The sequence below is a fragment of the Phasianus colchicus genome, chromosome 2, assembly GCF_987193195.1.
Source record: "Phasianus colchicus chromosome 2, bPhaCol1.hap1.1, whole genome shotgun sequence".
Taxonomy (NCBI): Eukaryota; Metazoa; Chordata; class Aves; order Galliformes; family Phasianidae; genus Phasianus; species Phasianus colchicus.
Window position 1 is genome coordinate 109,701,324 of NC_143437.1, and position 19,479 is coordinate 109,720,802.

At 42.9% G+C, this 19,479-nt stretch overlaps 1 protein-coding gene across 2 annotated transcripts in view; it reads right to left on the reverse strand.

Annotated features, from left to right (window-relative positions):
• Positions 1–19,479, reverse strand: part of CLIC5 (CLIC family member 5) — a 49,967-nt gene that overhangs the window by 9,346 nt on the left and 21,142 nt on the right. For both annotated transcript variants that reach the window (XM_031604940.2, XM_031604939.2), the window contains exons 2-4: positions 15,515–15,624; positions 15,059–15,184; positions 13,624–13,730 (exon numbers count right to left, since the gene is read on the reverse strand). In XM_031604940.2, the coding sequence (XP_031460800.1) occupies positions 13,624–13,730; positions 15,059–15,184; positions 15,515–15,624 (343 nt within the window). The remainder of the gene's footprint in view (positions 1–13,623; positions 13,731–15,058; positions 15,185–15,514; positions 15,625–19,479) is intronic.

A 19,479-nucleotide genomic window follows, 5' to 3' on the forward strand; every position in this document is an offset into this window, starting at 1 on the left:
TCCTGTCATCAGGTTTTCAATGCAAGATCTGCAGACATCTGAACTCACACAAGCTATCTGTCCAGAGAAATCACTGAGCACAAAGGCATCAGAACTATTATTGCCTCCATACTGATATATTTAATATAACTTCATATTCCAACAAGTTCTATTCATATATATTTAAATCCATGGTGGAATCATCTCTCAGGCTTCACAGCTGTATTCTTGGCTATTTAGGCAAAGACAACTAACATCAATCACAGCCTGTTGTGTGCTCCCACCAACAGTGAATGATACCAGTAAAAATATCTCACGAGTTCTTTGCGATATTCCTTCCCTATTCAAAACTATACTTTTATACAACTTTCCTTAGGAATTCTGAGTTAGAAGCCAATAACAAAGCAACCACAGAACACTTAATGAATGTATTACCATCTGTCAGTTGCATGGGGTGAGGTTCAATTTAGCCAACGATACCTAATTCATAATGACACTCTGTGTTCAGCATAAGGTTACTTGATGTTGAACAATGAGATTAACAAATTGTGACATGCACAGAAATACAAATAATGTAACAAAAGCTAATAATCGGCAAAATTGTGCTCTCAGTTACACTGACATAAAAGAGGTGTAACTCCACATCGTCAACAAGCTATTCCATATTTACTCCAGTTCAACCAAGACAAGATTTTGGCTCTGTTATTCAACTTTTCAAGCAAAAACTTCCCTAAACTATTAGCCTGAGCCACTATTTCCCAGGGACAAAGAGAAATCATTCTGTCTTGAAACATTTATACCACAACAGAACAAAACATTGGAAAATGTAACACATGGAGAGACCCTGCAAGTCAAGGGCCAGATTCTAAGATTCATTAGTAGGTATTTAGAATGAAATCCTGGCCATACTGAAGTTATGCTGTTGACTTCAGTGGGCTTAGGATTTCTCCAGAAGCTTTTAAAGCCAAAATCAGTTCATCTGACCTCCTGCATAATACCAGCCATAAAACTCCCAGCATTGGAGGTCGTTTCCATCTGTTTCCTATGGGTCAAATAAGGCTGAAGCAAAGTGGAAAGTAACTAGAAAGTAGTAAAAGAAAAATGGTTTGGAAAAAGTAAAACTGATTCAGACTGTCCACACCCACAGCATTTACAGAGGTCAGACAAGGACTCTTCTTCCCCTTCCTTGAACTCAAATATTTCCTTCCTTGTTTCACACTGGGATGAGGAGAAACAGCAAAGCAAACAAAGCACATAAACACCAATCTCTGTGGCCTGAAAGAGCCACCGGAAGGCAGATCATTCCATCCTAAAATAGTACCCTAGGAAAAGCTGAACTACCACCAGAGGAGCCTCACTTTTTTTGAAAATATTCCTTTGAGAATAGGCAAACCGGGTACTTAGATCTTAAATACCTAAAACAAGGTGAGATTTATCCTGTTCTGTGAGTCTGAGTGGAACCATCTGCAGGATGAGGATTGTACTTGATATAAGAAGAGATGCCCACCCTGAGGGTGGTGAGGCACTGGAACAGGTTGCCCAAGGAGGCTGTGGATGCCCCATCCCTGCAGGCGTTCAAGGCCAGGCTGGATGTGGCTCTGGGCAGCCCGGGCTGCTGGTGGGTGACCCTGCACACAGCAGGGGGTTGGAACTGGATGAGCATCGTGGACCTTTGCAACCCAGGCCATTCTATGATCCTATGATTCTATGCAAAGCACTGAGGACACAATAAAAGCAGTAGGAGTAATTGATTCCTTGGTCAAATTGTGTTTTAAAACTATTTAAGATAAAAGAGAGCAAAAAATGTTCACATTTTTAAAATTATCCTAAAGCAAAGTAACATAAACTTTCCAAACAAACGTATAAGAAAAGAAGTGTTTAGGTTATTTGGTTAAGTCATACTTAAGATACTCAATCATTCAGGGCCGTGATTTAGTGGAGGGCTGTTAGAGTTGGGGTAGGATGGTTGGGTTGTTGTTGGACTCGATGATCTTGAAGGTCTTTTCCTCCCTGAGCTATTCTATGATTCTATGATTTTCACACTTTTAAAATTTTGATAACCTTCGAAATTTGCCCATAATTCAGGACAGCCACCTGAACCTTCCATGCTATTTTTTTCTCACATCAACATTTTATCACAAAATTTTTCCAAGCCAAAGGAAGATAGATACAGCCCTCTTCATGTCACTGAAAGCACGTGACAAGAATTTAAAGTCACTGAAGTACAGCAACACAATGGCTTTGGTATACCATCTGAAACCACTGTCTGACCTCAGTATCACACAGAATTAGTAGGACCACACGTTTCTGAATCATCAGGACCAGAAAAGTTCAACCAACAGCAATCCATGCACAAAACTGAGCAACAGTTGCTACTGCAGCCCTGGGCAACTAATGGCTGCTTTCCCTTTTTTACTGCTTTCTTCTATTGCCCTCCAGTAAGATTTATCCCATAACACACGCAAATGAACTTGGTGAAATATGCAATGAGGGAAGAGGGGGAACAGTACATAAATATTCGCAGTCTCACACAAACAATCTGAGATTTATTTCTACTTTAGAAAAACAAACCACCTTTCCTGATCACTTCCAGATTCACAGAGTTTGATATTATATGAGACCCAATACTGTTTTCTGGTAGGAGAAGGAAACCAGCTAAGAAACTGCAATTTAAGGTAAGAAAATAATATTCTAGCAGTCAGACAGTCTGATTAAAGACCAAGGATCCATATTTTCATTCTATTTTTCTACGTCCTGCTCACTTTTTTTAGTCAGGCTCAACATAATACTGTAACTTTAATCTGAATGGATTAATCCTTCTCATGCAGCAGAGCAGTACGTGTTACTGCCCCTGTATTACATGCTGACCCGTTTGTGATTTTGATACAACCCTTGAGACCAGAGTGCTGCCTTGAATGCCTGTGTTCAGCCGTTTAAAAGACAGGTGTCTTGTCTCAGCTGGTTGTATGGGCTCCTGCTCAGAGAGACTGAGCATCTCAGGAGGGCGGCTCCTTCCCACTGCCAGAGACCCCCAGTGGCAGCTGGCTGCACATGTGCCCTCCCACAGCAGGAACTACAGGTGAAACCTAAAGGACAAGCTCAGGCTAGACACCTAACAGTCAGGAAGGTGAAGTCAGGAGAGATGAACCCCACCCTTTAAATATATTTCCACAGTTCATCTAAGTGTTGTAGGGTAACATTTCCCCTTTTTTATTAGATACTCAGGCTTCACACCCCAAAGGTGTGAAAGTACATTGCCAATTTGAGCAGTGCAACATCCAACTTCCAGGAGTATTTCTGCCTTGTAAGATCCCTGGCTCTAAGGACAATCCGCATCGAGGGGCAAACGATGGTTAGTCCCTACAAAAAGAAGGGAGGTGTGTCTCCCATGCATCCAACCATTCAGATACCCAACTCCAAGCCAAAGGGAGTTTCTGGACTGAATCAACTCTGCTATTAAAGACAAATTATTTGATATTCACTTGAACAGAGACCTGAACGTGCTCCCACAATAAAGGTAAATGCCTATGCAACAACACTGAAAAGCTGCAATCTGTCTGCTTTCACTGACTGAATGAATCTCTAGTTGTGTACACAGAGAATAACCAAACATAAATAAGTATATATTTTCAAGAAACATTGGTGCACATGCTCTGTGCCTTTCCACAGAGAGAAAAGGAGTTGCTAAACCTTAGAGCACTGCAGCCAGGTCTCAGAGGGACATACAGCAGTTAGATAACCAAAGCAATCTCAGCAGACACACTGAAAATCTATTGAGTTACTTATGAGCAGGACTCATCATGTCTAACTTTGGCTAACCTAAATGTTAGGTTTCTAGTCCAACCTGGTTGCCCAAGGCTCCGTTATAGGTATTGACAAAAGATGGGCACCTGTAAGGGAAGTTCTTCCAGTGTTAGTTTGTATTTTAAGGTAAATGGAACTTTCCTTTGGAGGTAGATTTATGTTTCAGGTCAGAGGGAAATTGTCTATAACAAAAAGAGGTATCGTATTTTTGTGATACCATCTATCCAACTCCCAAATCAACCCCAGTGAAACAGGTGTATCGATAATGACTTTAAGAAGAAAATAAAACAATTCATAGCATCTAGAAAGTTTGTTTTGATTTGGTTCTAGTTTCAGGCTAAATATCAATTTTCTTCCTTCCTTCTTGTCTGTTTTACAATGGAGGCAAAAAATAAATGCAATACTTGTAACTTTCATCACAAAGAGTGAAACTGGAACACCCTCAAATCAGTTTTGTAAGAAGAAAACCCAGGTGTTAGAATGACACCAAATGCAAGGTTTATTTCCAACTCTCCTAGGAGCCACAGTGACCCGAGGGCAGGAAGCAACCGAATGTAAAACTAGTGGCCTACCAATGCCCCAGCACTTTGCCTGCATTTCACAAATCACTGGAACTGTGTGCAGCAGCACAGACATCTTTTCTTTGTCCCTAGGGGCCTCAACTTGACCACTACTGCTCTAGTCTAGTGCACATGTCCCTGACACAACTGCAGGCAAACAGCAGCTGATTTGCATCAGAACCCTGAAGAAAATGTAATAACATAAAATAACATATGTAAAAACATATAAATGAAAGCCCTGCACAATATTAAGCCATACCATTAGAGTGTGAGATTAGCATTCCAGTATCTCCACTGCCAAGCTGCTACGTGTTTACTCCGTGTGTACGGTTTTGTTTTATTTGCAAAGAACAAACCTGATGATCTGGGGACTGACAAAGCAAAACAAACTGCGTGCTTCTGCTTTAAAATAAGAGCAAAGTTAGAGCGCGGTGAGCGCCGCTGGGCTCAGAGACAGTGCGGTGGGGACCCCTGGTGTTCTGTGCCTCAGCAAAGGGAAACGGTCCCATCTTTAACACCAATTCATTTCAACGCTAGACATATCACGGAAAACAAGTCAGCTTTTCAGACAACAGAATCATCCCAATTGCACTCTATTGACTTCAAGTTCTTTCACTTAAACAGCAGTGAAGACATGGGAGGGAATTGAAATTAAAAAAAAAAAAAAGAAAAAAGAAACAATGAGATTTACAAATGACTAAAGTTGCAATTGTTATCCACTGTTTCTCTGCTTTTGACATTTTTGGTTTTAAGCCCCATCAAATGACTTAAGGATCATCATAATTATGCCTTGACTTCAGCATTCTAAAAGGAGCACCAGCAAAAAGGGTTATAATTATGTTTAGATGCATAAAAAAATCCCAAGCAGTAGCAGGAAGGTCATACTTCCTCTGTTGCAATAGCCCTGTTGTGACAATACATTAAGAACATTTCTCCCAGTTCTGGAGTCCCCTGTTAAAAAAGGCTTTGGAAATTCCCAAGTGAGAGGCCAAAGGAGAACAATAATGTAGTGCTCAAGGACTGGGAAACAAGCCGCAGAACATCAGGCCTGAAAAGTGTATTTGTTCAGTGCATTCGAGAGAAGGCTAAGAGGTTCGTGTGTGCAGCTCCTCACAAATGGACAAAACATCTGTAAGGTGTGAGGAGTTCTTCAGCCTTTATGACAAAAGCATGGAGAGGTCCAAAGGCTGGAAGCTGGACAAATTGCAGTTTCCACACTGCCAAAGCAATGGCCTGTTCAGGGAATAAATGAGGAGGGAGAGGGGGCATGCTTTGAGTATTTATAAAGGGACCAGGAAAAGGCAAATTTTAATACAGTTCTGGCAGAACTGGCAGAAATTGAGCTGGGGGGATACAGCTGCATGGACAGGTCACAGCCATGTGCTTTTCAATCCCTGGTATCACCTCTGATGTTTTGGAAAAGGAATGAGGTGCATTGCCAGTACTACCCTCAACAACACAGAAAATTTGCTAAGACAGTAACTGTAATTAAACCACATATCTCAAGACCTGACACGTTTGCAAAGATCACAATATCTTTTCCCCAAACATAAAACTAATCAGATGTGTTATGGGGCTTATCCGTAGCTGTCTGGTCTTTGTCTGCTAGAACAGTTGGGTTAAGCAGACCAATGGCTTGGAGTAGTGCAGAAAGCACTGCTGACCAGATGCCTTCCTCAAAGTTTCATGGCATCTTGACTCCACGTTAAGGTCCAGTTTCTTTCAGTTTTGACTGGCTGGGTCACTAGGGATTCTCCTTCTGTAGTGTAGAATACGGACCGCCTATTGCCATCACCTGAACCCCTCTCACTCAACATTCCCTCCTTAGAGGGACACTGGGCAGTAAAAGACATTTCATTTTTCCTGTTCTCTGCTTAAATGCAAAAGAACTTACCCTCTACAGGACCAAAACAGTAGCATATTTGCTGAATGAGTAAAGCTGACAGGGCTGTGCTTTGCGCCCAAAGCTTCTTGCAGCCTCAAGCTCTGTGAAATTTTGATTTTTTTTTTCTGCAATCAGCAAAATTGGGAGATTTAGGAAATAATTATGTCTCTAATTCTCATTGTCACCTTTTTCCCAGCACTGTTTTCAAGCTAAATGTCAATTATTTAAGATCCTCTCTAATAAAGAAAATTAGAAGCACTGGTTTTCAGTTATGCCTCATTCTTCTCTTCCCAATATTTTATGAAGAACATTTGCATGAATAAAACAAAAAAAATATGTTTTGGGAAAAACAGATTCTGGACCAATGTTTTGCCCTTTGAAGTCTCTATGTTTTGAAAATGGACTTCAGTGCAATGAAGAGCCAGTCCCTGGACTCTGTCATATGATAGCTCACTCTACCAGTGCTAAATAAAAGCCTGGGGACAGCCCTCTTGGGACAGTAGGACCACTTGGGTCCTTAAATTGTAGAATCTTTTCAGGTGCCATCTAGTTCAGCTGCCCTACAGTTTGCTCATGTAAGATTTGCATGTTCTACTGAGTTAGGCCATAACTTCATCATTCTTGACACGCACTTAAGATGCACCAAGTGTGTTGCAACCAGTGGAGTTACCCACCCGTGCGAAACAGCAGAGCAACAAAGTTAAAACCAAATCCTAAGTAATAATGTAATTTAGGCCTCCCATCCCAGCAGCGAGGAGCTTAATTCCTCCCAGGACTGCTGCCGCCAGCTTGCTCTAATCCACTTCCAGCTGTGCTACTGCTCCTGTGTGTGAGCGAGGAGCTGGGCTGGGAAGCAGAACAAAGCATCCCAGGGAAGCCAGCAGCACTTGGAGGAATCTTCAAACACACAGGGGAAATCGTTCCTTCTTCAAGGAGAGCATCTGCCAACTTCTGTTCCCCTTGCAAGGATTTCAGTCTAGGCCTGGCCTGTGTGCGTAGGCCCTGGTTCAGCAAAGGCCTCAGACCGTGCCCTTGTTTGAGAGCATCATTACAGTCACTGACTTGAGAGCATGGTCAACTGGTTTTTAGGACTTTGCATATTCTCTGTCTCATATGTCTGTAAATATACATTTTATTTTTTTTTCCTCCCCCCATATGGCATGCAATGGTTTCAAAGCAACACTGGCTTGCAGACACAGACTCGTCAGAAAGTTATGTCTGTGAGTGCATTAATGGTGAATATGCACTGTTCCTGGAGTGGCTGCACCTCAGCATGCTGTGCAGGAGCACCACGTGCTGCCTTGGAGCTCCTGCAGTCTGACCACATCTGGACTTACAGAGAGCTTTCAGGTTCTACTGATTTCAATTAGTATTTTTCACACTTCCATCAGGAAATCTTCATGCCTAAATAGTGAAATTAAGTTAAAAGGCCTGAGAAGGAAAAAAATCCCAACCTAAACGATGGGAAAGTTCAGAAATTCCCCTAGTAAGGTACATACTTCAGAGGTTAAGACAATGGTTTATTGTCATTTTAGAAAACAGAAAACCTCTTCCCTCCAATGGCATACAATTTCAGCTCCTGGCTGTGGCAGGTCAGAAGAGATCAGCCCTGAAACCTGTCCCTGGCACCAGGCAGAAGATTGATGGCTCTGGGCCTCCAGCCAGAATCATTCTGAGGGAGGTTTTCAAAAAGTTATTTCTCTGCAAACTTCCACAAAATGCTTTTTCTGAGCATTTTAGAGCTGGTCTTTAATTATGGGGCAAAGTGGCAATGAAGCAATTGAGGGTGGACGATGAGTACAGCTCACTGCTCTACTTAACAAGTTCACACACAGCTATCACCATTTTTTGAGTGAACCTTATATGTGTATTTTTATAAATAGAGTGGAGAACAGTTTTATGAACATATCATGAGTGAGTTATATGGGTCATCCCAAATGAGTGGCAATAAAATCTTTATATCACACTTGACAACACGTATTTGGTGTTTTATGTGCCACAAATGTTGCAGAAAACCTATCTTACATATGTTCTAAGACTAGGTATTTTTTATATTAGGCCTGGTTTTGTAAAGCTGCCAGGCACTTCAGTTGCCATGAGCCCGTCACTACTCGGCTCTGAGGGAGCCATAAAGACTTGTTTAAAATGCTCTAAAATAGCTTTTTTGTGTTTCAAAATGCCACAGTTGAAGATCTGTCATCCCAAGACACTCCACAGCTAGAAAGCCCATCACAAAGCAACTCCTTTTCTCCAAAATGATTTTTACAGCTATTTCTAGTCCTTTCTGGTTGCATGGCAGAGAAAACTTAATATTATCTCAGTGTAGGACAAATTATGGCTCATGCTAGGTTTGGACAGGTGTGGGATTTTGTGGTGGAAAAGGGAAATTCTGCAACTGAAGAGGAAGAAGGAAAAAACTGAATGGCAATTTGATACACAGACACGACACGCATTTATACCTATATATTTCTATGGCACCTTGAAAAACTATGCAAAAATTGTAAAGCATTAACATTGCTCCTGAATTAGAGTCCAACCCCGCATTCCTGTCAAAGGAAACTCCTCATCCATTCAGTGCATTCACACTACTTTTTAACTTTGCTCCACTAAAGCCAACAGGAGCTGTGCCAAGAGCTTTGCTGAGCAGAGGGCGAAGCTTTTAGGCCCAGAAAGGGACGGGAGGATTTTAGGGTTGGGATGAGCTGTGTCATGGTTCCAGTCTGACCTCCCCCACTGCGCAAGAGGAAGCTTCGGGGAAAGCTGTTTTCTCCCCTCTGGATGTGGATGCTGAGTAGAGCAGTCTGTGCTCATTGGGATGACCACAGCATCAAGGACCCATGAAACTACACGAAGGACATGTGCACATCAGCTCCAATTCCACAAAGGACCTGCACCACAGATCTATTACTGCAGCATCCTATATCCTACGTAGATTTTTCAAACCTGCTGATTTCAGGATGGCTTTCCAGGTGCACTTCGATGGGTGCACCTACACAGGCTGTGGGTCTGGCTCTCTGCTCAGCAGGAGGAACCCCGTAGAGTCAGAGCAGCTTCACAGTGGTCAGGGTCAGCTTCATTCCCAGCGCTGCCCATGGGTGCATACCTACTGCACACACACAGATGCAGTGCAGGGAGAGGTATTTCCCACCTCACGCGCCGAACCGCAGCGTGATGCAGCTACTGAAAGAGGTGAACGGCGTTTAATCACGTGTAAGTTAATGATTTAAATGTTCTTGTGTTTTTGGCCTCTTGATGTAAATCCAAACCAGACAAGCGGAGGCCTCTGGTCAGATGTTGGAAATTCCTGCACGTGGGATCATGCTGGTGGTCCCCGGCCTTGTGCCTTCTGAAGAGCCCTACAGAGAAACCTCCTTCCGTGCCGCTAATGAATGCGCCCACCCACACTGGGCTGGTGACTCCTAAGAACTCCATTCAAGAACAACTTTTTAAACTCATAAATGAAATCAAAGGGCTCATTCTGCGAGCCAAAGAACTTAGGATTTTAGGCAGAACTGTGAATGGGTGGTGGCTATGGGCTGTCCCCTTGGTTTGCAGTATACAGCAAAAAAAAGTCACAGGAGGCATACTGAATTTGTACATAGCATTCCAATTAATTAAAATGCATCCTCCTCCAATGAGTCGATAAACTGTTACTACTCTGGTTTTGTTACAGAGCTGGAGTGATTTGTTCAGCATCAACAAAAGGAACCAAAGTAAACTCCCAGGGCTGTGGTTTCCATCCTTGTGCTCGGTCAAGGTCTTTGAGATATTAAGCACAAAGCAACCCAAAACTCTCAGCTTAGTCACACAAGCCTGAGCAACCTAAACCTGTGGAAGAGCATCCAGGAGATCAACGAAGAGGACTGTCACTGCTTTGTTCCGAGGGCTCTTTGCAGCAGCCATGAGGTGCATAAGAACTTCTCAGTGTTCCAAGCAGCAAAGTCTGGTGCTGGGGTTGGAGGGCTGAATAGCCCAGTTGTGCTATCTAAGCCAGATGTGGATCTACGCCTACGATGAGACCATCGCTCCTTCAGAGAGGCCTGTTATAAAATTATCGGGTGACATGGGGGGTGGAAGGAATCAAGCCAGTTGTAATTGAAGTGACTTGAAATAATAAATGCACACACTTTTTTTAAACACAGCTTGCCACATCCTGAGGATCTGGAATCAATTCATTCCCTTTCAAGAAGCTTAAAAGTGGTGGGACTTTGATATGGCATGAGCATGTTTGCTTCTGGGCTTACAGCCCTAGCCAGCCCGTTCCAAACCTTTCAACGTTTTTATATTATAAGGCAGAAATGTGAGCAAAACAAAGATGGAAAAAAAGCATCAGAAATTCAGGGAACTATTAAAACAGGGCAGCCTGGCTGCCAAATACCTTCAGTAAGTAAACGAATCGTGATCAATACCATATTGCCATGCAGGCTTACCCAAGAAGGTTATCACCTGCTTCTGTGCCAGGTATGAAACATAATGGGCATGTGGCTAATAAAGTACTTCACAAAAAAAAAAAAAAAAAGTACTGTTATTCTCATAACGCTGAAGAATTCTAAACAATTTTAGCTCATCCAGAAAAAACACAAAACTTTCCATGAAAACATTGTCAAAATCAATAGACTACCCTGAATGCTTCTCTTTTGACAATACTGCAATTGAAAGAGAAAAACACCTGGTCAGAAGGAAAGCTATTTTGTCCAGGGGATGTCTCAGCTTTGACCGTAAAGCTTCTTGCTTTAAGTATTCATATATTTGCCAGCAGAGGGTATCACAATCTTAGAAACAAGCGGATGTATGTATCATTGTGTTTGCTCACTTACACACAAGAATTCAAGAAACTAAACAAAGATAATACAAATCTCGTTGTTGTTTTTTTTTTTTTTCATAACATTTCCACTTTCAGGGGAAAAAAAATCATTGCAGTACTTAAAGGCTACAGACTCCATAGCCACTGCCTCCTCACCACCCCTCTGCCACAACACGGTTAAGGGACGGCACTGCTTGGTGTCTGATCTGCTGCATGACTGCAGCTGTAAACACTTCTGGCAGAAACACCATTTGGGGCGTATCTTGGGTGTGCGCTGGGCTGTCATTGACTCTCACATCCAGTGTTCTTCCACTGCATAAATCTCATTAATGATTCCAACCAGTTCACAACATTTTTCCATAGAAGCTCATGTTACATAGTCCTAATGACCTCTCCTAACCCGATATGCCACGAGAAATATATAACTATAGCTATCCCGAGTTCTCACAGCTAGAGATCAGTGGATCCTACAAATTCCCAGCCTGATATCCCACACTGGTGAATCCACCTCCCTGACTTCCAACCTCAGAGAATATCATTTAAACAACCTGACTTAGGCAACTTGGTATCCAGCACTCTCCTACTCCCAAGCAAAAGCAACTACAATTACTTTTGATGCAATGATACAGGTTCTCCGTTCTGTTTTGGTTCTGTCAACAAGTGTTTTTCTGTTTTTGTACTTCGACCCTTTGCAACTGATGTCCCAGATAAAGGTGTGAATTTCCAGCTTTACCCAAGAACCTGAGTCACCTGCAGCTTGGGCTAACTTAGAGCATGGCTGTGAGGCATGTGCCACTACCTTGAGCTGAGAGTTGGTGTGTATAGGAAATGCATGAGAGCCACAAGCAGCAATCTCTGTTCCTTTTAGACCTTAACTACTCACATGGAGTTAAGGGAAGGGGCTTTCTCCAAAGAAGGATCAGAGGAACTGGAAAGGATAGTTCAATGAAAATGTCCTCGGGATAAGGGAAACACTATTCTCACTCAGCTCTTGAAAACTGAAAGTCAGTGACCTTACTACAGCTGAGATCCCACATGGTGTGTTCTCACAGCCCCAGGCTCCCTGAGGCCCTCAGCCACTTCAGCTACAAAGAACAGGTCAGTACTCTGCTCATCTCTGCTCTGTCCTCTTTGTGCTCTACCGCTTCAGCTGAAAGAAATGAAGCATTTCTCCACTTCAAAGAGGAGAGCTGAGCTCAGAGACGTCCAGGTGTCACAGCCATTAAATACCAGTGGGAGCTGCCAGCCTACATCAGAGCAGGATCTGCACATTGCAGAGCCACTGAGAACCACCATGCCAGCATTCTACATGTGGGCAAACACCCATGACAGTTTTCGAGTGCAAAGAACAGAGCAGCTGAATTTGGGCTGCACCACAGACCATAAAGATTCCTTTTGGATGGCCAAAATATTTTATTTTCAGAGTAGCATCAATTTAGGCTAACTCTTAATTTATCTTCTTTTTACAAGCCTTCCTACAGAGGTTAGCTGAGCATCCCATTGGTGTTAGACACACACAAAAAAACCTTTTAGCATCTCTAAGAAGTGAAGTGTTATAATTATTTTCTTTGTTAACACCAAAAAAAATACTAAGGAGCAGATTGTAATCTGACATAAATCATCCCCATCTTCATCTCATGAGCCAGCCCCAGGCAATGAAATATAAGTGCACAAATGAAAGCTGGGGCAGAGCTGGAACCTGCAAATCTACTCCTCTCTGAATGGTATTTAGCATGCCTTAGGTCTCTGTGAAATTAGTAATACGAGGTAAGATGAACATCAGTGAGTGACTGCAAGTATCCGGCTAGATTATCTCCAGGGATATGACTGTGTAAATCCGTACTCTTTCATGGAGCAGTGGGAACTTAGACTGGATGAAGTTGTGCCTCTGAGGAGAAAGGAATGTGGAGAAGAAAAGCAATTTCATTAAGAAGCGAGTGTAGGATGCGTGTAAATATGCATGGCATCCAGCTTCCGTGGTTATTTCTTTTGACGCAGATGTGTGGAAAGTCAGGAGCATGCAGAGTGCAATTACATTTCTCAAAGCCACTTCTTTCATTCAATTACTTTCTGTTTATATGAGCAAATTAGCTACACTACCATAACATCACTGTAAGCAGGATGAGAATCTGGTGTCAGTGGCTAATCTAAGAAATCATGCAGGTCAAGAGCCATGGCTTGCTCTCTCCTTTCATTCATGAGTCACTAGTTGCTAAGCTTTTAGTACTGTCTCTAGCACCACCACTGGCCAACTAACTAGCATCCTGAACAGTGCCTGGATAGAGTAGAGAAGGTAGCACAAGCCACCAGACCCATCCAAAATGGAATACAGGATTACTGGTGCAGCTTGGCTGCCATGGCCAGGAGCTATGCCATGGCTCTCTGATCTATTTTGTTTGCTAGTATAGATGTAGTTAATCCAACTGTGGACAAATGAATTGAGTCCATTGAATTTACCACCTGAGTCTGACCAGCAGCAGTACTTGAAGTCATATGAACACAGCTTACAATAAAACAAGGGGCAAATAGTAAAATTATTCATCTTTTAAACACTAAACCTTCCTGGTGCGTTAGGTAACAATCCTACTCACCAGCATTGTCCTGCTGCTTCGTATTTTTGATGTAAGCAGAAAATTTGGAGAAGATATCAATTCCAGCAGTGTTTGATTCCCGGTGCTTAGCAGCCAGCTTGGGATACCTGAAAGGAGAAACATCTTATTACCAGCAGCATCGTGATGACTACGAATACTACTTACAGGAAGAAAGAAAAGGGAAGAAAAAAAAAAGCCCTGCAATTAACACTATCATTTATCTCAAAACAACAGCCTGGCAAGACCTTCTTCATAGTATCTGTGTCTGTCAAGGCAGAGATTTGGATAGCTACACAGGGATGGCTTCATGACAGAAGTAGTTACACTGATGCTTTATGTGACCACGATCCAACATATAGTGGCCTTGAATCGAAAGGAAGCATAAATTTCCAGAAAAGTGCAGGGGAGGTTGGCAACCAGCTCTCTCTATTATGAGTAACAGTCGTGTCTAACTCCCTGCACAGAAAATGCATGCCAGGATGTAACAGCAAGGCGTGTTAACATCACCCATGTGAAGGAACATAATGTTTTCAGTCTCTGAATTGTTATTTTGTGGACACCCGGTGCAAAGGAATACACTGATCTGAAAGATCAACGCAAACTAATGACTCCTACTGGTTTTGGTGGTTTTGGATTAGCATATAGAAAATTAAATACCTGGTTGCTTGCCTCAGGACTGGCCCACAGATGCTGGTTCAGTTGGAGGTAAAACACTCTGTAAGGAACTGAGCCAATTTTCATTGATTCATAGATTTTAAGGTCCAAAACACAAGCCAACAACCTTTTTCTACACTATCCTTGTATGAAGTCGAAAAGCTTGACTAACTGAGGCATGTCTGGTGAATCCGATCCGACACTTTCCTCAGTAGTTTGTTGCAATGGTTATTCATTCATACCAACATATCTGTGCTAATTGGAATTAGTACAGTTATAACTTCCAGCCATGGGTTCTCGTCACTTCTTGATGAGACTAATGAGCAGCTCTCTGCCTCCAGAGCTCCTTGTGTTCTGTGATCAGTTCCTCTTCCAACCTTTTTGTTGGAAGAGCTCAGGACCATTCAGTTTTTCACAGCAAAACGCTTTTCCTGGCACAGATACCGTGTGTGGCAATGTTCTGCATCCAGTCCAAGTTATTTTTAGTTCTATAAAATGTGGACACCAGACCCCTATGATTTTTTTTTTTTTAGTATTCATCTCCTTAATTCTGTATACAATGGCATCCCAAAATGTGTTCAGAGAAAACATTCTGCAGTTATTAGTCACACAAGTAACTTTCACACATGGAAGTCATCTCACAGAAGCCAACAAGTTTCATAAATAAATATTACTCCTGTAAGTAAAGATTGCAGGACCGAGTGCTTTTTAGGAACTCCTCTTTGGACAACTTTCATTCCTAGGAAATGGAATATTGACTGAAAAACACTCAAGTTCTTACTTTGGAGGTGCAAGAGTCTCTTCCAAGAATTCCTCAATCTTGTTAACATCTGTCTTGACTTCTCCATTAAAAGTTAAGAAAGGTGGGTGAGTTCCAGGAGCCAGGTTGTGTAGATCAGCTGGCTTTCTGCACAGAGAAGAAAGGTCACGAAATCGTTAATCTCTATGGTCAGGTAGTTGTACAGATATTCACAGTTCATGCAAAATCAGTTGCTTGCCCTTCTTTTTCTTCAGCAGTTTGTGGTGAGGATGCTTTTAAAATACCCCAGAACACTCTGTTTAATATAAAAACATTCCACAAGTGAAAAAAGGAATAACAAACCTGAATCCCAACTATTTTGTTGTGCACCACAGACTCTCTAGGCCAGATACCAATCTGATTGAACTTACTGGGGCCTTTCTATTGGGAAAACACTGGATCATGTAACTATTTTCAATAAAACCAAGCAATTTTTACCTTTTCAGGTCAACAGTGGTGACGTTGAACACAACTCCTTTGAGCCAGAGGATCATGAAGAGACGCTGGGAGAATGGGCAGTTCCCAATGCTTTCTCCATCTATACCGGCCTGAGGGAAAGAGGGAGAGGAAAAATAGTGTCCAAACATGTTCACTGCTCATCTCCCTCAAGATGGAAAATCGGGTACTGGAAAAGAAATAACTAGTTCAAAACTAATGTACAGTGCCTGTTATTTTATGTAGTTCGTCTTCAGGTCAATGGCAGAGTTACTCCAGGACTCCACCTTCATCTGGAGCTTGAGAAGGTAACCTGGTGCTTCTCCTGGGGGCAGAAGTTGTGACCCTTGCTTATGGCGAGCAGCACCCAGAAGACTGCATTTTTCTTTGCACTGTATGTTGAACGTACGTTCAATTACTTTCATCCTGCTGCATGCTAGGGAACTCAGAGTAGGTCTTCTGTTTAAGTCTGTGGACTGCATATCAATGCAGGAGACTTTTGGAACTGGATTTAAGCCCAAACACTCCTAACATTTGATTGTTCTTGTTCATGTCCAGTAAAGCAAGAGCCTCAGACACAAACAACTGCATCCAGACAGAAATCTGTGTCTGAATCCTTCCAAAGTTCAAGGCAGACTTCAGCCACCGCATTCAGTCTGTTCCTATCTCTAGCACCTAATGAGTTGCCTACAAACCACTACAAAACAATAAAAAACTGCTAGTGTTAGCACTGAGGAAATAGCCTGTTTCTTGCCTCTAAAAATTTATGGTCCTTAGCCATGCAAGTTCTGACTTTGAGCCATAGAGGGCTACAAATAACACCAGCAGAACTTTGCCAAAGCTGTGTCCAAGGACAACATCCCTCTAGAGTAATTACACTTGTGGCCAAAGCTTTCAGGACGATAATGGTTTTGATAGATTTCCGTTTTAATTTGTGGTACCATTGTGTTTGAAAGATTCTTATAATCCTCGTGAAGCAACCAACCCTCCTTTGTTGACCCATGTGGGTTGCATAACTGCACTTTATGCACACAGTGTGTGTCTGAAAATGGCTGATGAAACAGGCAGGAAAACACATGGCCTTTTCCTCTGGAGAAAATATCACATTACTCTGTTTGTTTTCACAAATTTTATCTTTTTAATATTCAAGCTGTGAGGTAGCATTTCTCTGTCTTAAAGAAGGAATCATTTCTAATTACTACAGTGTATTGAAATACAGCACAACAAGAAACACTTTGAGATGTGTCCGCTTGCTACAACTTGCATATGAAAAGTTGAGCTGAAAGATTTCCTGGCAGGCATCGTGCATCTTCCTCACATCTTCAACACAGCTTCTGATAATCCCGTGTTTAAAAACAAATTTCCAGATTTACCAAACTATGGAGACAGTGTGGGTTGAAGTCTTGGAGATAGCTCATGGTAGGGTTTCAGCCTAGGTAAAGAGCTTTTCTCTGGGCTCAGACTCAGTTCCTAGCTGTCCGACTCCAGAGATACGTGGCTCAGCTGCACTTCTATCTGACTTTATGGACTGGCCACATGCCTGGCACACAGCATGTGCAGGAACCTGCACACTCCATGGGTGAAGGTACAGTGTGAAGCTGAGCAAGGGAAGATGCATTTTCTTGTCTGCCTGGGGTGCGAGTAGACTCGTTTTGCGTAACTTAGTCAAACAGCTGGCTCTGATCTCCAGACTTCATGGTAAAACAATGGCAATGCTACCATGGGAATACCAGGCACCACAGCGTTGCATGCAATAATTACTGCAAATTACATTTACTGATTTGGCTTTGGCTTAATAAAACCTTGCCAAGAAGTTGTAACTTCTTACCCTCCTGAAAAGAGGCAAATGCTATAGGGGAAAACAGTGATACGACACCAAATTTCCCCTTGGCTTTTTCACCGCCTCATTCTACCCATATGCTCCACAATGGAGTCAGCCAACAGAGCCTACAAACAATATATTATGAACCTTAAATCTGAAGAAAAACAGATCGGCCACTGAATTAGAGAGCAAAACAGGGCAGACAGAAGGGCTGACTCTCAACTTACGTTCTCTGGATTTACTTTGGCTTGTAACTCCAGTGAGTATGATTCACTCCTCACCTGACTCCCTTTGAAGGAATCAAAAACGCTGGTTTGCCAAGTCCTGCAAATAATCGTGAGCAAAGGGGTCTTTTATCACCTAACTCAAAGGTCCCCCATCCTGAACAGAGAAACTGCACTGCCTGTCCTCAGCACCCTTTTCCTGTGCTACAAGTTTCACCTTTTCAGGAAAGAGACTCAGGAAGAGCGTTTCCCTGCTCTCTCCAATTACGTATTCTCACAGAAAGGTTAAGGATTACACAGATCTGTGTCTTTTTGCATTCTCCCAATCATGAAAGGCAACGCTGAAAAACCCTCTCCAGGCCAAAGAGGGGACACAGAGTGGTTGGATGGCAGCGATGGGTCGTGTGAGGCTGAGGGATGGAGGACACTGGGGACATGGCAAAGACGTGGAGTCTGGAAGAAATACGATTCATTTGGAGATCAAAAGCAAAACTAATTGTGTCAGTCAAACGAGGCTTCCAACAGCACCGAATGGTCAGAATGCACCCCCAGCCCTTCCAAAAGAGTTGAAGACATTAATTGCTAGAGACACGCTGGGAATACATGGAGGAAATTCCAGAAAGGAAAGATAAACTAAAGACACAGTACGGTATGATCTCTTTTCAGAGCTCCTGGATCTGGAAGCCAGGCTCATGATTTGGGTGGAGTCTGACTCATGGGTTTTGATCTCATGTGATGGGCACAGCTGAAAATGCTGCCACAAATCACAAGGCAAACTGGTGACAGAGGAGGGAACGGAGTCAAAATCTCCCCAGCAACACAATTTATCCATTAAATTCAGCTCCAGTCTGCAGAAATCGGAGGCAAGGCTCTGTCTGTTTTGTGAATCCTTTCTCACTGCTTCCAACAGCCGTCAGCAACTCACTGCTCAGTGCTCGGAAAGAGCAAAAACTTCCTGGGTAATAACTTGAAAGGCATATCAGTGTGCCTCCAGATTACCTGTGAAGTCTGCTCCCTCCCAGGAGGAGAGGAGGAGAAACAGAGCACTGCTCAGGCTGAGTCACTTTCAGCTCCACAGAAAATCAGCTTGCTGAAAGCACCCTGCTAGTGCCCAAACACAAGGCCATTATGCCTGCCCCAGCACAGGGGCTCTGAAAAGTAGGAATTAAATAATGCCTTAGTCGAGATCAAGAACTCCAGCAGTGGACAGAAAGAAAAGAACAAGTAATTGACAAGCTGGAGAAATACCATTACTCCTGCTGCTAGTCTCAAACGACCACAAAATCGTTCTCATGCGGCTTCTATGAGATATGGTTTAATAGCTTAGTGTAGTGATGGTGATGGGAGGACGGTTGGACTAGATGATCTTGTAGGTCCTTTCCAACCTTGTGATTCTATGATTCCCTGGGGCACAGCAACTGTGCTCACTCATGTATCAAAAGGAGCAAGCTGGTGATGCCAGCGATGCTGCATATTGCTGGTATAATTATTGCAGCTGGGACAGACTTATGGGCACGAGGATCGCGGAAGAAGTTTTTTACATGTGCACTGTGCACCACTGCTGTGAAAGGGCTTCAGAGCTCCTTCTTCCCTGCAGATGAGCACTCCCTCCTTTTCCCTATGGAGGACCTCAGCCTGGAGTGACCCTGGGAGAGTAAAACAGATTCAAGGGTTTGCTGACTGAGACTGCCTGGCCAGCATTTATCCCACTGAAGTTTAATGGGGGATGCCCCAAGGAAGGTCCCTCATGCAGACGAGGCAGCAAAACACATCCAGAACAAGAACCTGCCCACTTTTCTCTTAGACTGAACCCAGCGAGTGCCTGAACTGAAGTGGGACACACGTGGACACCAGCAGCTGTAAAGCCTGGAGCTTGTGAAGGCAGAACTGTTGGAGGATTGCTTTGTTCCATCCTGGAAACA